Source organism: Salvelinus sp. IW2-2015, linkage group LG14 (genome assembly GCF_002910315.2).
Source record: "Salvelinus sp. IW2-2015 linkage group LG14, ASM291031v2, whole genome shotgun sequence".
In the NCBI taxonomy this organism is placed as follows: Eukaryota; Metazoa; Chordata; class Actinopteri; order Salmoniformes; family Salmonidae; genus Salvelinus; species Salvelinus sp. IW2-2015.
The window spans coordinates 1633538-1654913 of NC_036854.1; the positions used below are offsets into that span (position 1 = coordinate 1633538).

Genomic DNA, 21376 nt, shown 5'->3' on the forward strand with positions numbered 1-21376 from the left:
CTTGCTCAACATACATCAACAGCTATTCAAACTAACATCAACGCTAAATTCACAACTAACATCAATACGCTAAATTCACAACTAACATCAACACGGCTAAATTCACAACTAACATCAACACGGCTAAATCACAACTAACATCAACACGGGCTAAATTCACAACTAACATCAACACGGCTAAATTCACAACTAACATCACACACGGCTAATTCACAACTAACATCAACACGGCTAAATTCACAACTAACATCAACACGGCTAAATTCACAACTACATCAACACGGCTAACACAACTAAGCACATCAACCGGCTTAATTCACAATAACATCAACAGCACCACAATTCACAACTTAACATCAATACTGGCTAAATTCATACACTATAATCAACACGGCTAAATTCATTATTTTGGGATTTTCAATTCTCCCTGACGGTATAAGTTATTTTGGTGATTAGAACCAACAAGATGATTTAAATTAAATTATAGGTCCATTATCTTTTCTACATAATTATCTGGTTTTAGTTGTCTAAGTTTACACTGAAACGTTATTCCATCACAAATGATGAGACAACAGAGACAAGCCAGCAGTGGGCTGCAGGGTGCTATGCTGCTGGTACACAAACAACACACCTGTGTCAGGTAGTCTATGAGCGCGAGGTGAGCCTTCTCCAGCTCTGCCCCAGACAGATGGGCAGGGGGTTGGGGTAGTGCAGCTTGTTTACGGTAGTCAGCGGGGAGCAGGTCGGGATACAGACCAATCACATGGGTGGGATCTGTTGGAGGGAGGTACAGCGTTACGTTAGTGTCCTATTCCCTTTATAGTACACTATGTTGACCAGGGCCCTATTCCCTATATAGTGCACTACTGTTGACCAGGCGCCTATATAGTACACTACTGTTGACCAGGACCCTATATAGTGCACTACTGTTACCAGGGCCCTATATAGTACACTACTGTTGACCAGGGCCCTATTCCTAAACCGTCGCCCTCCGACGGCCGCGGTCAAAACCCTCCCTCCGACGGCGGCGCGGTCAAAACCCCTCCCCTCGACGGCGGCGGGCAAAACCCCTCCCCAGACGACGGCGGCGGTCAAAACCCTCCAGACGACGGCGGCGGTCAAACCCTCCGACGACGGCGGCGGTCAAAACCCTCCCAGACGACGGCGTCAAAACCCCTCCCAGACGACGGCGGTTAAAACCCCTCCCAGACGACGGCGGTTAAACCCCTCCCAGACGACGGCGGTTAAAACCCCTCCCCTCCCAGACGGGGGTAAAACCTCACCTGTGCCGAGCTTAGCGAACACCTGCATGGAGTCATCGAAACCTCTTCTGACAGAACAGATTGAAGGCATAGAGATTCTGGATGTGGTGAATCTGCTGTCTCTTGTCTCCTTCCACATCGTCCTTCATATTCTGCAAACCAAAGAGGACACAACTGTCAGAGAGTCCATGATTTGAGTCTTTGAATGAAGAGACGGAGACAAAACTGTCCAGTTTGAGTGTGTTGTTGAGCTCGTCCAGTCGCTAGCTGCAGCGAAACTGAAAAGACGAGCGACCAGCCACGTGTGAGCTTTGGGGACCTTTAACAGGATGTGACTGGCAGGTGCAGAAGTTATAAAACATTGTGTTATCCTAGATGAATCCATGTGTTTGTGGCTAGAATTGTATTTTTGTTTTAAATGGTCTTTGTCAGCGGTAGTTCATCCAACTCACGGCCAGTTGCAGGGCCAGTTCAAACTGCTTGTCCTGTAGTAACTGTTTGATCTGGCTGGCGATGGAACACAGGTACCAGGCGCCAGACAAAATGGTTGCTGGCAACGTACACTATATTGGGCCTGAGACAGACAGGGAGAGAGAGCGAGAACAGGGAGAGAAGTTATTCATTACAACGGTGTGTGATGGTTGACAGAGAAATGTTCTCTAAAGGAATACATTATGGAAGATACATTGTATTGGAAATAACATTAATGGATATAGGAATACGATTATGGATATGGAATACATTAATGGGAACTTACAATTATAGTTAGTGGAATACACTTATCGGGAAAGTACATTCATGACTTATGGAATACATTATGGAAATACATTAGGGATTATGCGAATCACATTACTGATTATCGGAATCGCAATATTGATTATGGAACGATACATTAATGGAAACATGTTGGAATTACATTAGATGGAATACATTATGATTATTGGAATACATGATGGAATTACATATGGTAAATTACATTATGTTATGGGAATCATTATGAAAGTACTTATGGGATACATTATGATTATGGAATGAATTAAAACATTATGGAATACACCTCTATGTTATGGATTACATAATATCGGATTATGGAATACATATGGATACATTATGGAATACCATTATGGATTATGGGAATACATTAGTGAATAATTACTGGAATCATTATGGAACTCAATTTATGGAAGTGAATATTATGGCAATACGATTATGTTCATGGACATTACATTATGGAATACATGTATGATGTATGGAATAACATTAGGGAATACATTAGTGATTATGGAAGTACATTAGGAATACATTTGATTCATGGAACGTACATTATGAATAGCATTACTGTTAGAATTACATGTTGGAACTTATGGAATAGATTATGGATACTTATTGCAATACAGTAGGATTATGGAATCACATGTATGGTAATACATCTATGGATAGGCATATATGGACATACATTATGAATAGATTATGATTATGGAAATACATTATGAATTAGCATTATGGACATAGGGATTCTATGGAATACATCTATGGAATAGATGTATGATTACGGAATACATTTATGGATACACTTATGAATAGATGATGGAATACATTATAGGAAACATTATGTTATGGAGATACCTATGGATCATTATGATCTATGGAATAGATTATGATACCATATTATGGAATAGGTATTATGGAATACATTATGAGAATACATTAATGGAATACATTATGGAATACATTATGGAAGTACGATTATGATACAGTTATGGTTATGAAATACATTATGGGAATAACCATTAGCGATACATATATGGTTATGGAAATACATTTAATGGATAACATTACTGGAAAACTACATTATGATTATGAACATACATTATGGATACTATAGTGTGACATACTTATGGTTAGTGGGAATACATTATGGTTATAGGAATACATTATGGAATACATTTGGCACATTCATGATATGGAATACAATTTGGAAATACATTATGGAATACAGTTATTGGAATACATTCATGGAGATACATTATGGAATTACATATCTATGTTTATGGATTACATTATGGAACTACATATATGATATGGAATACGATTTGCGAAACATTTATGATTATGGAATAGCTTATGGAAGTACATTAATGTTATGGCAATACCTTAATGGGAATACATTATGATTATGGAATACTTATTGGGAATACATTAGAATAGATGTTGGATACATTATGGAACATTATGAGTTAGGAAGTACATTATTAATACATTATGGAATAGATATGGAATCACATTATGGAAGTAGAATCTATGCATTAGTTGGAATTACAATTATGGAATACATATATGGAGATAGATCTATATACGTATTAATGCGACAGATTTATGATTATGGAATAACTTATGGCAATACATTATGGAATAGCATTCATGGAATACATTATGGAAATACTTATGATCTATGGAAATACATTATGGAAATACATATATGGATACTGAAATAAGATTATGGCACATACATTATGGAATAGCTTATTGTATACATTAGTGGAATACATTATGTATCAATTATGAATCACATATATGGGAATACATCATTATGCAATACATTATCGGTTATGGAAATACATTAGGATACATTCATCGGAAATACCATCTACTGAATAGTTTATGATTCATGGAATACATTTATGGAAAATTATGAGAATACGATTCTACTGGAATAGTTATGGACATAGCATTTTGGTATATGGAAACTACATATGATAATACATTATGATTACTGAACTACATTATGGAATAGATTTATGGAATAGAGTAACTGGGAAATAAGATTAGGGAATACATTACTGAATTACAGTATGACATACATTATGGATATACGCATTACTTGGCAATAGATTCATTTAATGGACTACATTATGAGAACAATAGATTATGATTATCGGAGATATAGATTATGAAGAATAGCATTACTGAGATATATTAGGAAATAGTTATTGGAATAGAAATTATGGAATAACATATGGTTACTGGAATACGATTATGAAGTAGATTATGGAAATACAACTTGATGGTTAATGGAATACATTATGGAATACAATTATGGAATACATTATTGGATACATTATGGAATTGACATTATGGATAGAGTATGGTAATAGATTATTGGAATACAATTATGTTACTGGAATACATCGTATGGAGTCACATTATGGCAATATCATGTAATGGAGCATTATGAGAGTACATTATGGAGTACATTATGGAATACATTATGGAATAGATTATGAATACATTATGGTATGGAATCACATTTATGGAACATAGATTATGGATAATACGGATTAATTATGGAATACATTATGGAATACATTATGGAATAACATTATGGAATACATTATGAATGATTATGGATACATTATGGGAATACAGTAATGGAATAGATTATGGAATAATTATGATTATGGAATAACATTATGGATTACATGATGGAATAGATTATGGAATACATTATGGAATACATTATGGAATAGACTTATGGAATAATTAGAACAATAGATTATGGTTATGGAATAATTATGGCGAATACATATATGGAATAGATATGGAATACATTATGGATACATTATGGAGTACATTATGGAAACATGTATGGATACATTATGGAAGTACATTATTGGAAGTACATTATGAATATTATGGAATAGCATTATTCGGAATACATTATGGAATACATTATGAGTACATTATGGAGTCATATGGATACATTACTGAATACATTATTGGAGTCTGTTTATTGAAGCTATTTTAATGATATAGTTTTAGTTGAAATAAGAACTATAACAGCGGGACATCTGATCTGATAACTCTGGTTTAGATCATATTGAGTCAGACTATTACGTATAGATCCCAGATCATATTGAGTCAGACTATTTGTATAGATCCCAGATCATATTGAATCAGACTATATGTATAGATCATTCTTGAGTCAGACTTATGTATAGAGCCTAGATCATATTATACGTATAGATCCTAGAGACATATTGAGTCAGACTATACGTATAGATCCCAGATCATATTGAGTCAAACTATATTATAGATCCTAGCTGATCTCTCCACTCAGACGCTCTGATACTCGTTAGTGTGATCGCATATACACCCAGCTGAGGTGATGAATCGTGGTCTCTGCAGCTCCACAATCTGGATCAGCAGTCTGGGTTCAAAGGTCCTGATCTCCACATAGCGGGGCAGGCAGCTATGATGTAGGGACGATGTCTGAGAGAGAACAGAGAGCTATGATGTAGAGGGACTGATGTTTTGAGAGACACGCAGGAAAAGAGAGAGACAGATATATGAGTAGAGGACTGATGTTCTGAGAGAGCAGGAAGAGGCTATGATGTAGAGGGACTGATTTTTGAGAGACACGCAGAGAAAGAAGAGACAAGAATATTATGATGTAGAGGGACTGATGTTCTGAGAGAGAGACAGAGAGCTATGATAGTAGGAGACTGATGTTGAGAGACACGCAGAGAAAGAGAAGGACAGATATATGATGTAGAGGGACTGATGTCTGAGAGAGACATACATTCTCATGTGAATGGTACCGAGCAATTGTCAAATTGGCTTTTTAACAAATTTCCGTACGACAGACCACATATTCACCCTGCACATCCTAAATGACAAACAAACCAAAACAAGGCAAAGTCATTCCATGCTTTGTTGATCTTCAAACAAAGCTTTAACTCATTTGGCATGAGGGTCTGCTATACAAATTGATGGAAAGTGGTGTTGGGGGTAAAACATACGACATTATAAAATCCATGTACACAAACAAGTGTGCGGTTAAAATTGGCAAAAATACACATTTCTTCCCACAGGGCCGTGGGGTGAGACAGGGATGCAGCTTGAGCCCCACCCTCTTCAACATATATATCAACTAATTGGCGAGGGCACTAGAACAGTCTGCAGCACCCGGCCTCAACTTACTAGAATCTGAAGTCAAATGTCTACTGTTTGCTGATGATCTGGTGCTTCTGTCACCAACCAAGGAGGGCCTATGGAGGGCCCTTTATGGTTGCGAGGTCTGGGGTCCGCTCGCCAACCAACAATTCACAAAATGGGACAAACACCAAATTGAGACTCTGCATGCAGAATTCTACAAAAAAATCCTATGTGTACAACGTAAAAAAACAAATAATGCATGCAGAGCAGAATTAGGCCGATACCCTCTAATTATCATAAATCCAGAAAAGAGCTGTTAAATTCTACAACCACCTAAAAGGAAGCGATTCCCAAACCTTCCATAACAAAGCCATCACCTACAGAGAGATGAACCTGGAGAAGAGTCCCCTAAGCAAGCTGGTCCTGGGGCTCTGTTCACAAACACAAACAGACCCCACAGAGCCCCAGGACAGCAACACAATTATACCCAACCAAATCATGAGAAAACAAAAATGTAATTACCTGACACATTGGAAAAAATGTACCAAAAACAGAGCAAACTAGAATGCTATTTGGTCCTAAACAGAGAAAACACAGTGGCAGAATACCTGACCACTGTGACTGACCCAAACTTAAGGAAAGCTTTGACTATGTACAGACTCAGTGAGCATTGCCTTGCTATTGAGAAAGGCCACCGTAGGCAGACATGGCTCTCAAGAGAAGACAGGCTATGTGCACACTGCCCACAAAATGAGGTGGAAACTGAGCTGCACTTCCTAACCTCCTGCCAAATGTATGACCATATTAGAGACACATATTTCCCTCAGATTACACAGATCCACAAAGAATTCCAAAACAAACCCAATTTTGATAAACTCCCATATCTACTGGGTGAAATACTACAGTGTCCCATCACAGCAGGAAGATTTGTGACCTGTTGCCACAAGAAAGGGGCAACCAGTGAAGAACAAACACCATTGTAAAAACAACCCATATTTATGTTTACTTATTTTCCCTTTTGTACTTTAATAACTATTTGCACATCATTACAACACTGTATCTAGACATAATGACATTTGAAATGTCTTTATTCTTTTGGAACTTCTGTGAGTGTAATGTTTACTGTTCATTTCACTTTTGTATAATATCTACCTCACTTGCTTTGGCAATGTTAACATATGTTTCACATGCCAATAAAGCCCCTTAAATTGAATAGAATGATGTAGAGGCTGGTGCTCTGAGAGGAGAGAAACAGCTATGATGTAGAGGCTGGTGCTCAGAGAGGAGAGAAACAGCTATGATGTAGGGGCTGGTGCTCAGAGGAGAGAGAGCACCCTCATCATAGACTGTTTCTCCTGCTCAGGAACGCAGCCTGCTACAGGTCATCAGCTGTTTCTCTCCTTCCTTGAGCACCAGGCCCCTACATCATAGCTGTTTTCTGCTCTCTCTCTCCTCTGAGCACCAGCCCGTACATCATAGCTGTTTCTCTCTCTCAGAGCACCAGCCTCTACATCATAGCTGTTTCTCCTCAGAGCAACAGCCTCTACATCATCAGCTGTTTCTCTCCTCTCGGAGCACCAGCCCCTACATATCAGCTGTTCTCTCTCTTTCTCTCCTCTGAGCACCAGCCCCTACATCATAGCTGTTTCTTCTCCTCTCTGAGCACCCCGCCTCTACATCATAGCTGTTTCTCTCCTCTCAGAGCACCAGCCCTACATCATTCTATTCAATTTAAGGGGCTTATGGCATGTGAAACATATGTTAACATTGCCAAGCAAGTGAGGTAGATTATTATACAAAAGTGAAATGAACAGTAGAACATTACATCACAGAAGTTCCAAAGAATAAAGACATTTCAAATGTCATTATGTCTAGATACAGGTGTTGTAATGATGTGCAAATAGTTATTAAGTACAAAAGGGAAAATAATAAACATAAATATGGTTTGTTTTACAAATGTTGTTTGTTCTTCACTGGTTGCCCCTTTCTTGTGGCAACAGGTTACAAATCTTCCTGCTGTGATGGACACTGTAGTATTTCACCCAGTAGATATGGGATTTATCAAAATTGGGTTGTTTTGGAATTCTTTGTGGATCTGTGTAATCTGAGGGAAATATGTTCTCTAATATGGTCATACATTTGCAGGGGTTAGGAAGTGCAGCTCAGTTCCACTCATTTTGTGGCAGTGTGCACATAGCCTGTCTTCTCTTGAGAGCCATGTCTGCCTACGGTGGCCTTTCTCAATAGCAAGCAATGCTCACTGATTCTGTACATATCAAAGCTTCCTTAAGTTTGGTGCAGTCACAGTGGTAGTATTCTGCCACTGTGTTTTCTCTGTTTAGGGACCAAAAGCATTCTAGTTTGCTCTGTTTTTGTACATTTTTCCAATGTGTCCAGGTAATTACATTTTTTGTTTCTCATGATTTGGTTGGGTATAATGTGTTGCTGTCCTGGGCTCTGTGGTCTGTTTGTGTTTGTGAACAGAGCCCCAGGACCAGCTTGCTTATGGGGACTCTTCTCCAGGTTCATCTCTCTGTAGTGATGGCTTTGTTATGGAAGGTTTGGGAATCGCTTCCTTTTAGGTGTTGTAGAATTTAACAGCTTCTTTTCTGGATTTATGATAATTAGAGGTATCGGCCTAATTCTGCTCTGCATGCATTATTTGTTTTTTTACGTTGTACACATAGGATTTTTTTGTAGAATTCTGCATGCAGAGTCTCAATTTGTGTTTGTCCCATTTTGTGAATTGTTGGTTGGCGAGCGACCCCAGACCTCGCAACCATAAAGGGCCCTCCATAGCCCTCCTTGGTTGGTGACAGAAGCACCAGATCATCAGCAACAGTAAAGACATTTGACTTCAGATTCTAGTAAGTGAGGCGGGGGTCTGCAGACTGTCTAGGTGCCTCGCCAATTAGTTAATATTATGTTGAAGAGGGTGGGCTCAAGCTGCATCCCTGTCTCACCCCACGGCCCTGTGGAAGAAATGTGTATTTTGCCCATTTTAACCGCACACTTTGTTGTGTACATGGATTTTAATGTCGTATGATTTTACCCCAACACAACTTTCCATCAATTTGTATAGCAGACCCTCCATGCCAAATTGAGTCTAAAGCTTTTTGAAATCAACAAAGCATGAGAGAGACTTTGCCTTGTTTTGGTTTGTTTGTCATTAGGATGTGCAGGGTGAATATGTGGTCTGTCGTACGGAAATTTGTTAAAAAGCCAATTTGACAATTGCTCGGTACCATTTCACATGAGAATGTATGTCTCTCTCAGACATCAGTCCCTCTACATCATATATCTGTCCTTCTCTTTCTCTGCGTGTCTCTCAACATCAGTCCCTCTACTATCATAGCTCTCTGTCTCTCTCTCAGAACATCAGTCCCTCTACATCATAATATTCTTTCTCTTCTTTCTCTGCGTGTCTCTCAAAACATCAGTCCCTCTACATCATAGCCTCTTCTCTGCTCTCTCAAGAACATCAGTCCCTCTACATCATATATCTGTCTCTCTCTTTTCCTGCGTGTCTCCTCAAAACATCAGTCCCTCTACATCATAGCTCTTCTGTTCTCTCTCAGACATTCGTCCCCTACATCATAGCTGCCTGCCCCGCTATGTGGAGATCAGGACCTTTGAACCCAGACTGCTGATCCAGATGTGGAGCTGCAGAGACCACGATTCATCACCTCAGCTGGGGTGTATATGCGATCACACTATACGAGATCAGAGCGTCTGAGTAGGAGAGATCAGCTAGGATCTATACAATATAGTTTGACTCAATATGATCTGGGATCTATACGTATAGTCTGACTCAATATGATCTAGATCTATACGTATAATATGATCTAGGCTCTATACTATAAGTCTGACTCAAGAATATCTATACATATAGTCTGATTCAATATGATCTGGGATCTATACATATAGTCTGACTCAATATGATCTGGGATCTATACGTAATGCTGACTCAATATGACTAAACCAGAGTTATCAGATCAGATGTCCCGCTGTTATAGTTCTTTATTTCAACTAAAACTATATCATTAAAATAGCTTCAATAAAAGCTCAATAATGTTCAGTATGCCATATACTCCATAATGTACTCCATAATGTATTCCATAATGTATTCCGATAATTATCATATATTCATAATGTACTTCCAATAATGTACTTCCATAATGTATTCCATACATGTATTCCATAATGTACTGCCCATAATTATCCATAATGTATTCATAATTATTCCATATATGTATTCGCCATAATTATTCCATAACCATAATCTATTATGTTCCTAATCTATTCCATAATGTCTATTCCATAATGTATTCCATAATGTATTCCATAATCATTCATATGTATCATAATGTTATTCCATAATCATAATTATTCCATGAATCTATTCCATTATGTATTCCCATAATGTATCCATAATCTATTCATAATGTATTCCATAATGTATTCCATAATGTATTCCATAATGTATTCCATAATGTATCCATAATTATCCATAATCATAATGTTCCATAATGTATTCCATACCATAATGTATTCCATAATCTATTCCATAATGTATTCCATAATGTACTCCATAATGTACTCCATAACTGACTCCATTACATGTATTGCCATAATGTATTCCATACGATGTATTCCTAACCAAATTGTATCTCCAATAATCTATTACCATATCTATTCCCCATAATGTAATTTCCATAATGTATCCAATAATGTATTCCATAATGTATTCCATAATGTATTCCATAACCATCAAGTTGTATTCCATAATCTATTCATAAGATCTGAGTAACCATATATCCATAATGTCATTCCAATAACTATTCCATAATCGTTCAGTAATGCTTTCTCATAATCTATATCTCGATAATCTATCTTGTCCATAATCTATCCATTAAATGAATGTATGCCAGAATCGTCAAATGCTATATCCATAATGTATTCCATTTATGTAATTCCAGTAATGTATTCCATTCTAATCTCTATTTCCCATTAACTCTATTCCATAATCTATTCCATAATGATAGTTCCATACTCATAATGTATTCCATCAATTAGTTCCATATACCAAAATGCTATGTCCATAACTTTCCATTCAAATCTATTCCATAATTTTCCATAAATGTATTCCATGAATCATAATATCATAGTGTATTTCCATGAATGTATCATGTACCATACATAATGTATTTCCATATGATGTATTCCCATAAGTGCTCATAATTGATTACATAATAGTATTCCACTAATGTATCATAATGTATTCCATAATGTATCGTCCATAATGCTTCATATTCAGTATTCCATAATGTAATTCCAGTAATCGTATTCCATAGATCATAATGTATTCCATAATGTATTCCATGAATCTATTCCATAATGTATTGCCATAAGTTATTCCATAATCATATCCGCATTAATAGTAAGATTATTCCATATTGTATTCCATAATGTAATCTCCATAATCCATAATGTTACTTCCATAATGTGATATATCTATTCCATAATGTATTAATATGAGATTCCTAATCAATAATAGTTCCATAATGTATTCCATAACTCTATTCATAATGTATTCCAATAATGTATTCCATAATCATAATGTCATTCCATTAAGGTATTCGCCATAACATTCAATGTATCCATAATGTATTCCATAATCATAAATGTCCAAATCGTATTCCATAATCATAATGTAGTTCCATTAATGTAATCCATAACATATGATTCATAAGTACATATCATATGTCATAATGATATCCATAACCATAATGTTATTCCATAATGTATTCCATAATGTATTTCCAAATGTATTCCATATTATCATAGTATTCCTTGTGCCAAATGTATTCCATAAATGTATTCCATATATATAAACCCACTAACTGTATTCCCACTAACCATTAAGGTATTCCAAGCATGTATTCCATGAATGTATTCATAATACATAATGCTATGGTGATTCCGTAATGTTACCATAAATGTATTTCACATAACCATATAGGATATCCTAAGTTATTCCCATAATGTATTCCATAACCATAACTGTATTCCTATATGTACTTGCCATATAATGTATCCATAATGTATTCCATAATGTATTCCATAATGTATTCCATTAATACTATTCCATAATAGGTATATATCTACGATCTAATGCATAGTATCTATAATAGTCCTATAATGTATTACCATCATCTATTCATAATTATCCATAAATGTATTCCGTAATCATAATATATTCCAAGATTGTATTCCAATAGAATCGCTATGTCACATAATGCTATTCCATTAATGTATTTCCATAGATCATAATCTATTCATAATGTTATATCATCCATAATGCTATTCCATAATGCTATTACCCATTGATTCAATAATCCTCTGTCATATGCATAGTATTCCATAATCTATATCCATAAGTTTCCATGTAATGATATATCATAATCATAATGCTATATCACTAATGTACTTGTTCCATCAGTATTCATCAAATGTATTCCTAATTATGTTCAATTATTCCATAATCACTAATGTATTCCACTAATGTATTCCATTACATCATACATGTATTCCATAAGTGTATCATAGTCCATAATGAAGTCTATAATTCGTATTCCATAACTTAATGTCACTTCCATAAATTGAGTTCCATAATGTATTCCATAGTATTCATCTATTCCAGTAATGTATTCCATAATCATAATGGTATTCCATAATGTATCCATATGTATTCCATAATCCGTATTAGTGTATATCCATACCTCATAGATGTATTTCCTATAATTGTATTAATAAATTCATTCCAATAATCATAATGTATCTCCATAATGTATTCTATAATGTATTCACATAACCATAATGTAATTTACCATATGTATTCCAATGTATTCCATAATCATAATGTATTCCATCTAATGTATTCCAACATGTATTCCATAATGTATCTTCCATAATCAATATTGCATTCCATAATTCAGTAAATGTGATTCCCATAATCCCTAATGTATTTCACATAGATGATTCCATAAGTCATATGTATCATACGTACTTCCAGTAATATCCACTAACTATAATTGTAGTTCCCATAAGTGTATTGCGCATATATCCATAATGGTTTTCCTATATCCATAATGTTATTTCCAATACAATGGTATCTTCCATAATGTTTCTCCTTTAGAGAACATTTCTTCTGTCAACCATTCACTACACCGTCTGTAGAATAACGTCCTCTCCCTTCGTTCGTCGGGCTCTCCATCCTGTCTCTGTCCTGTCCTAGGCCCAATATAGTGTACGTTTGCCAGCAACCATTTTGTCTGGCGCGCCTTGGGTACCTGTGTTCCTTCGCCAGCCAATCAAACAGTTACTACAGGACAAGCAGCTTTGAGACTGGCCCTGCAACTTGCCGTGGAGTTGGCATGAGACTACCGCTGACAAAGACCATTTAAAACAAAAATACAATTCTAGCAGCACAAACACATGGATTCATCTAGGATAAGCACAATGTTTTAAACTTCGCACCTGCCAGCTCACATCCTGTTAAAGGCCCCAAAGCTCACCGTGCTGGTCGTCTGTCTTTTCAGTTTCGCTGGCAGCTAGCGACTGGACGAGCTCAACATACACCTCAAACTGGACAGTCTTTTGGTCTCACGTCTCTTCATTCCAATAGACTCAATCATGGACTCTCTGACAGTTGTGTCCTTCTTATTGGTTGTGCAGAATGATCGAATGAGAACGATGTGGACAGAGACAAAGAACAGCAGGAATTCACCATCATCCAGAATCTCTATGCCTTCATCTGTTCTGTCAGAAGAAGGTTGTGACTCCATGCAGGTGTTCGGCTAAGTCGTCGGCAAGTGAGGGTTTTAGATCCCCCGTCTGCGGAGGGGCAGGGGTTTTAACCGCCGTCGTCCTGGTGGGAGAGGTATCCCGTCGTCGGGCAGGCTTAACCGCCTGTCTGGGTCTTGCGGCCGCGGGAGGGTTTTTAACCGCCGCCGTCTGGTGGAGGGGTTTTGACCGCCCGCTCTTCTGGGAGGGTTTTGACCGCCGCCGTCGTTCTGGGAGGGGTTTTGCCCGCGCTACGTCGAGGGAGGGTTTGACCGCCCGCCGTCGGGAGGGTTTGACCGCTGGCCGTTCGGAAGCGGAACGAACGGGTTTATGGAATAGGGCCGCTGGTCAACAGTAGTGTTGACTATATAGGGCCCTGGTGAACCAGTAGTGCACTATATAGGGTCCTGGTCCAACAGTAGGTGGTACTAATAGGCGCCTGGTCCACAAGTAGGCACTATATAGGGAAAGGCGGCCCTGGTCACATAAGTGTGACTATAAAGGGAATCAGGACACTAACGTTAACGCTGTACCTCCCTCCAACAGATCCCACCAGTGATTGTCTGTATCCGCCTGCTCACCCCTGACTACCGTAAACGAAGCTGCAAGCTACCCAACCCCCGCCCATCTGTCTAGCGGGCAAGAGCTGGAGAAAGGCTCACCTCGCCTCTATAGAACTACCTGACACAAGGTGTGTTGGGTTTGTGTTGACCGAGCAGCATAGCACCCTGACAGCCCACTGCTGGCCTTGTTCTGCTTGTCTCATCTATTTGTGGATGGAATCAACAGTTTCCAGTCGTAAACCTTAGCACCAACTAAACCCCACGATTAATTATCGTAGAGAACAGATCACATGGACCTACTAATTTACTTTCACAATCCATCTCTCGTCTGGTTCACCTAATCCACCAAAATCCCCCAACTTATACCGTCAGGGAACATTGAAATCCCAAAATAATCGAATTTTAGCCGTGTTCGATTATAGTGCTCATGCAATTTAGCCAGTATTGATGTTTACAGTTGTGCAACTTGCTGCGTCGCTGTTGATTGTTAACCATTGTGAAGTTAAGCCGGTTGATCGTGCTTAGTTGTGTTAGCCGTGTTGATGTAGTTTGTGACATTAGCCCGTGTTTTGATGTTAGTGTTTGTGAGAAATTTCAGCCGTGTTGATTTCAGTTGGTGATACGCCGTGTGTGATGTTTAGTTGTGAATTTAGCCCCCACGTGTTGATGCGTTAGTTGTGCAGATCTTACCCGTGTTGTATGTTAGTTGTGAGTCTTAGCCCGTGCTTGATGTTCAGTTGTGAATTTTAGCCGTGTTCGATGTTAGTTGTCGACATTTAGTCCGTCGACTTGCATGCTTATGTGAATTTACGCAGTATTCGATCGCTTACCGTTTGAATCTCTAGCGTGTTCGATGTTAATCGTTTTGAGCAAGACTAACACAGAATCCCCCATTCGGCAAAGATGCATACGAATTCAGGAAATCCCCTCAGCTTAAAACCTCCTCAATACTCTCCTCCAACCAGCCAAACAGGATTAGGGCACCCTCCTCAAAAGGTCTCCTTAAATTAATTCCTACGACAACATATGACCCCCCACCCAGCCCACATTTAACAGAGCCGAGAGAACTGACCCATCGATCCTCTGCACGTGACTGTTCCAGGAAACGCAGTCACCTGCGTGAAGACCAGCCTGATGCACTCGAACGCCCCGTCAACACCGTCTCCCATCACATAGGAAGGAATCCACCATACCAAGAGGCAGGCCAAGAACTCCTGTCAATCATCGCCGACACCCCCCGCCCACCCGCACGGCTGCTCAAATGGCTATAAACTGCATGACGTATGGATCACTTCAGAAGATACTCCCCATGTTCCTTTGTAATGCTACCTTAATGTACGCTATTGGATCCCTCAGACGTATCCTCGCCCATCCTTTGTATAGTGCTACTTAAATGTACGAATGGACTCTCAGGACGTACTGCCCCATTCCTTGTGTAATGCTCCGTTATGTACGTATGGATCACTTCACCGCACGTACCTCCCCATTCCTTTGTAATGCTACTAATGACGATGGATCGCCTCAGAACGTACCTCCATTCCTTTGTAAATGCTACGTTTAATGTAACGACTGGATCCCTCATTAACGTACTCCCCAATTCCTCTTTTTGTAAGTGCACCTTTAATGTACGTATGGATCCTTCAGACGTACTCCCCTTACACTTTGTAAATGCCTACTTATGTCCCGTATGATCTTCAGACGTACTCCCATTCCGTTGTAATGCTACCAGTTTAATGACGTATTGAACCCCGAGACGTACTCCCCATTCTTTGGAATTCTACCGATAATGTAATGGCGTAATGGGATCCCTCAAGACGTACTCCCAATTCATGTAATCTACCGTTAATGTACGTATCGCGAATCCTTCAGACGTACTCCCATTCCGTTGGTAATCTGCTACTGCATGTAAACGTATGGATCCCCAGACGTAACTCCCCATCCGTGTAATGCGTAACGATAATGTTACGAATGGATGCCTCAGAACAGTACGTCCCCAATCCATGTCATCGCTACCTTAAGTAACGCATGATCCTCAATCTCCCCATTCCATTGTAATGCTACCTTAATGTACGCATGGGACCCTTCAGACGTACTGTCCCCATCTCCATTGTAATGCTACCGGTTAAGTATGTACGCATGGTGATCCTCAATGGACGTACTCCTCATGCTCCAATTGTATGCTCCCTTAATCGTACGTATGCGTCTTCAGACCGTCTCCCTTCCGTTTATGCTACTGCATGTTACGTTGGACCTCAGTACGTATGGCCTCCCATTCCGTTGTAATTGCTACATATATAGTACGAATGGTCCTCAGACGTACTCCCCATTCCATTGTAATGCTACCCTTTAAGACGAGGATCCTCACACTACTCCACATTTCACATTCCGTAATGCACCCTTAATGCTACACAGGTCCTCGACGTACTCCCCCATCTCCCATTAGTATGCTACGTAAATTCTTAATGTACGCGATGGATCGCCTCAGACGATACTCCCATCTCAACGTTGTAATGCTACCTGCAGCTGTACAACCTACTGTGTCCCATTTACACCTGTTTATGCGTAAATAAGCTCAAGGGTCAGTTCCTGGATCAATGAAATGTAAGACTAGTCCTGAGACTGAGTAAGCTCTCCTACTTAAGTCACCCAAGAACCAGTCTTCATCTGTGTCCCTAAAACCACTCTATCAAACTCATTCTTAGTCCTTCTTCAGAAATAAGATGAGTGTTTTATTTGCTTATGTTTATCTAGTGTCCTCTCTCCTCCTCCAGACAACGTGTCCCTGGTGTAATCTAGTCCTCTGCCTTCCTCTCTCCAGACCAACGTGGCCTGGTGTCCCGTCGTTGCGTCTGGAATATACCACTGTCTACATTGAGGAGAGTGAGTACATCCTTGAAGAAGCCCACAAGTACGTCGAGCGTCATCATTCGCTCTATGAGATAAGGGCCTGCATCAGCAAAGGTAAAATGAGCACCCATCTACACACCTCCCTCGCATGCTTCAAAGTAATGACGTGTCGCACTATGGCAAACTTTACACAGGCAAGGCTCATCCTCTATGAAAGAAGCGGCCTGCACAAAAGGTAGTGAGCACCATCCACACCTCCTCCGTCCATGCTTCACGCCTCATTGTGGGGTGTGTTTGGAAAGAATACTAACACACGAACAACTACACTACCAGCCAAAAAGTTTTGGACCACAACCTACTCATGGTCAAGGGTTATTATAGATTTTATTTTACCTATTTCTAACATTGTTAGAATAATAGTGAAGACATAAAACTATGATATATACACATATGGAATCATGTAGACAAAAACAGCTGTTAACAAATCAAATATATTTATATTTGAGAGATTCTTTCAAAGAGCCACCCTTTGCCTTGATGGCAAGCTTGCACAACTGGCATTCTCTTTCATACCAGCTGTCACCTGAAAATGCTCTTTCCAAACAGTCTGTAACTGTGTCACAAATGCTTCAATACATTTAATATTTCTCTAAAGGCTCTTCGACATAATGAAACATCTGGCCTAGAATAATTCATTTTTGTTCTTCTGAGGCTACTGGCTTGTGTCCATGACTTGAATTTTAGAGTTGAGTATGTTTGTTTTTAATGGCTGTTGTCCAGGACTGAACATAATGTAAGACGTAGCAGTCTATAGGTAGGTAGACCTGTACAGTCTATACGTAGGATAGACTGTACAGCAATAGGTAGTCTACCTGTAGCACTATAGTAGGGTAGACTGTCGGTCTATAGGTAGGTTAGACTGTAGCGGTCTCATTAGTAGGGTAGACTGTAGCGGTCTATAGGTAAGGTAAACTTGTAGCGCGTCTATAAGGTGAGGCTAGACTGTAGCTCGGTCTATTAGGTAGGTAGATTCTGTAGCGGTCTATAGGTAAGGTAAGAAAGCTGTAGCGGTCTATATAGGTAGAACCTGTAGCGGTCTATAGGTAGGTAGACTGTGCGGTCTAAGTAGGTAGGCAGACTGTAGGGTCATAGGTATGGTAGACTGTAGCGGTCTATTAGGTAGGTCAGATTCTGTTACGGTCCTATAGCTAGGTAGACTGTGAGCGGTCTATAGGTGTGTAGACGTAGCGGTCGTATAGGTAAACGGTAGCAACTGTAGCGGTCGCTATAGGCCTAGGTAGACTGTGCGCGTCTATAGGATAGGTAGCACTGTAGCGGTCAATAGGTAGGTAGACTGTAGCGGGTCTAGTAGGTATGGTAGAACGGTAGCGGTCTACAGGTAGGTAGACTGACAGCGTTATCAGGGTAGGTAGAGCTGTTAGGTTCGGTTTCTATAGGTATGGTAGAAGCTGTAGCGTCCTATAGGAGGTATGACTGTAGCGGTCTGTAGGTAGGGTAGACTGTAGCGGTCTGTTAGGAGGGTAGACTGTAGCGGTCTGTAGGTAAGGTAATCTGTAGCGTGCTGTAGTAGTGTAGACTGTAGCGTCTGTAGCGTAGGTAGACTGTTAAGCGGTCTGTAGAGTAGATGCTGTAGCGTCCTGGTAGGTAGGTAGAGCTGAAGCGCGTCTGTAGTAGGTGGATCGTAGCGTCTGTAGAGGTAGCTAGAGCACTGTAGCGGTCTGTAGTCAGGTTGACTTGTAGCCGGTCCTGTAGGTCGTAGACTGTAGCGGTGCCTATAGGTAGGTAGAACTGTAGCGGCTACTAGGTAAGGTCTAGAGATCCTGTAGGCGTCTATACGCTAGGTCAGACTGTAAAGCGCGGTCTAATAGTAAGGTCAGACTGCTAGCGCGTCTGATAGTAGGTAGATCTGTACGCCGGTCTATAGCGTAGGTAGACTGTAGGGTCTCATTAGGTCAGAGGTGGAATCTGGTAGGGTCTATGACACGTTAGGTAACTGTAGCGGTCTATAGGTAGTAGACTGGTAGCGTCTATAGGTAGGTGACTGTAGCGTCTAAGTAGTGTAGGTAGACTGATAGCGGTCTATAGTAGCTACCCCGACTGTCCGCGGTCTTGAGGCCCCACCGTAAGGTAGATCCCGTCACCGCCGTAGTCTATCTAGGTGTAGGCTAGACCCGAACTGTAAAGCGTTTAGGCTACGTACGACTGCCCCGGTTATAGGTTAGCCATCCTAGACTGTAGCGGCTATAGTAGGCCTAGACCCGTGTACAGCCTGGTCTATAGGTAGGTTAGTACGACGGTCTAATTAGGTAGGTAAAGAACTGTAGCGGTTCATTAGGAAAGGTATGTAGCTAAATCAAACACGTAGACTTTGTAGCAGTCTATTACTAAAGGTAGATCTAAAATCACACGTGGATGTAGGCAGTCTAAATAGCTGAGGTAGCACTAAATCAACATCTAGACTGTAGAAGTCTAAGTTAGGTGATAAATCAACACGTAGAATGTAGCAGTCTAATAGCTATGGTAGACAATCAACATGTAGACTTGTAAGGCGGTCTTAAGGTAGTAGCGCTAAATCAAGCATGTACTGAAACGTCTATAGTGTGTAGCCTGAAATCAACATGTATGCAGTCCTAAAGCTAGGTAGCCTAAATCACCACAGTAGCAGGTCTATATGCTAGGGTAGGCCTATAATCAACAGGTAGCAGTCATTATGCTAGGTAGCCTAAATCAACCAATGTGCAGTCTATAGCTGAGGTACCTAAATCAACATGTGCAGTCTTAAGCAGGTACATAATGCAACATGTAGCAGTTCATAGCGTAGGTAGCCTAAATCAACATGTAGCAGTCTATACTAGGTAGCCTAAATCAACATGTAGCAATCTAATAGCTAGGTACCTAAATCGAAAGATGTAGCAAAGTCTTATAGACTAGGTATCCTAAACTCATCATGATAGCACGTCTAATAGCTAGTAGCCTAAATCAACATGTAGCAGTCTATAGCTAGGTAGCCAAATCAACTCATCGTAAGCAGGTCTATATGCTAGGTAGCAGCTAAATCAAGCATGTAGCAGTGCAATTATTACTACGTAGCCAACATCAACATAGTAGGCAGTCTATAGACTAGGGTAGCTGAAATCAACATTTGTAGCAGTCTATGACTAGGCTAGTCCTATAATCACAGTGTGCAGCTCTATTAGGCTAGGTAGCCGTAAATCAACATGTAGCAGTCTATTAGCTAGGTGATGGCCATAAAATCAACAATGTAGCGTGATTCATCGAAGAAGGTAAGTAGTCGAAAGCTCTTGACCCTTGTTCCGCAGAAGATAGGTCGGTTAACAAAGGAGTTGTGCAATCCGATGATGAGTCAAATTGTCGTCCCCGCAACCTCTACAATTGGGTGATTTCTTTTTTTTCTTGTCTAGTCCGCGAGCATATTGATATTATTATCTGTCTGAATTGTATTTATGTACTCGCAGAACACATCCCTCCGACACATGGTGGGCGATGCCTGTGGGGATTGAACTCGCTAGCTCTTCCGTCAGCAGCCAGAGTCTACTATCCTGACCTGTGCTGCGCTCCTCTCCTTCCTCCCTGGCAGGTGGTTTGTTGGATTCAGTGTCCACCAGGCTAAAACTAGATCTCTCGTGTCCTGCCCTCAGCCCCTATCAGGTGTTTGGCAATCAGGCCACCAAAGGCTAAACTGCTCCTCTCTTCCAATCCCCAGGTCCCGTGCAGTGTTGATTGGAGTCAGTCCAACCACACGGCTAACTCTCCTCTCTTCCTCCCCCACCCTTGCAGGTTGTTGGCTCAGGTCACACTCCTACAGTTACACGTTCTCCTACTCTACTCCTCCCCAGCCTTCAGGTGTTGTTGATCAGTCCACAAGGCTGAACGTCCCTCTCT

At 40.1% G+C, this 21376-nt stretch overlaps 1 protein-coding gene across 1 annotated transcript in view; it reads right to left on the bottom strand.

The window, feature by feature from the left end:
- The window catches only part of vps39 (VPS39 subunit of HOPS complex), a 61547-nt gene that overhangs the window by 25135 nt on the left and 15036 nt on the right, over positions 1 to 21376 (bottom strand). The window contains 7 exon segments of the mRNA XM_070446754.1: positions 632 to 774; positions 1284 to 1323; positions 1325 to 1414; positions 1715 to 1780; positions 1782 to 1836; positions 5416 to 5511; positions 16857 to 16871. Of these exon segments, the coding sequence (XP_070302855.1) occupies positions 632 to 774; positions 1284 to 1323; positions 1325 to 1414; positions 1715 to 1780; positions 1782 to 1836; positions 5416 to 5511; positions 16857 to 16871 (505 nt within the window).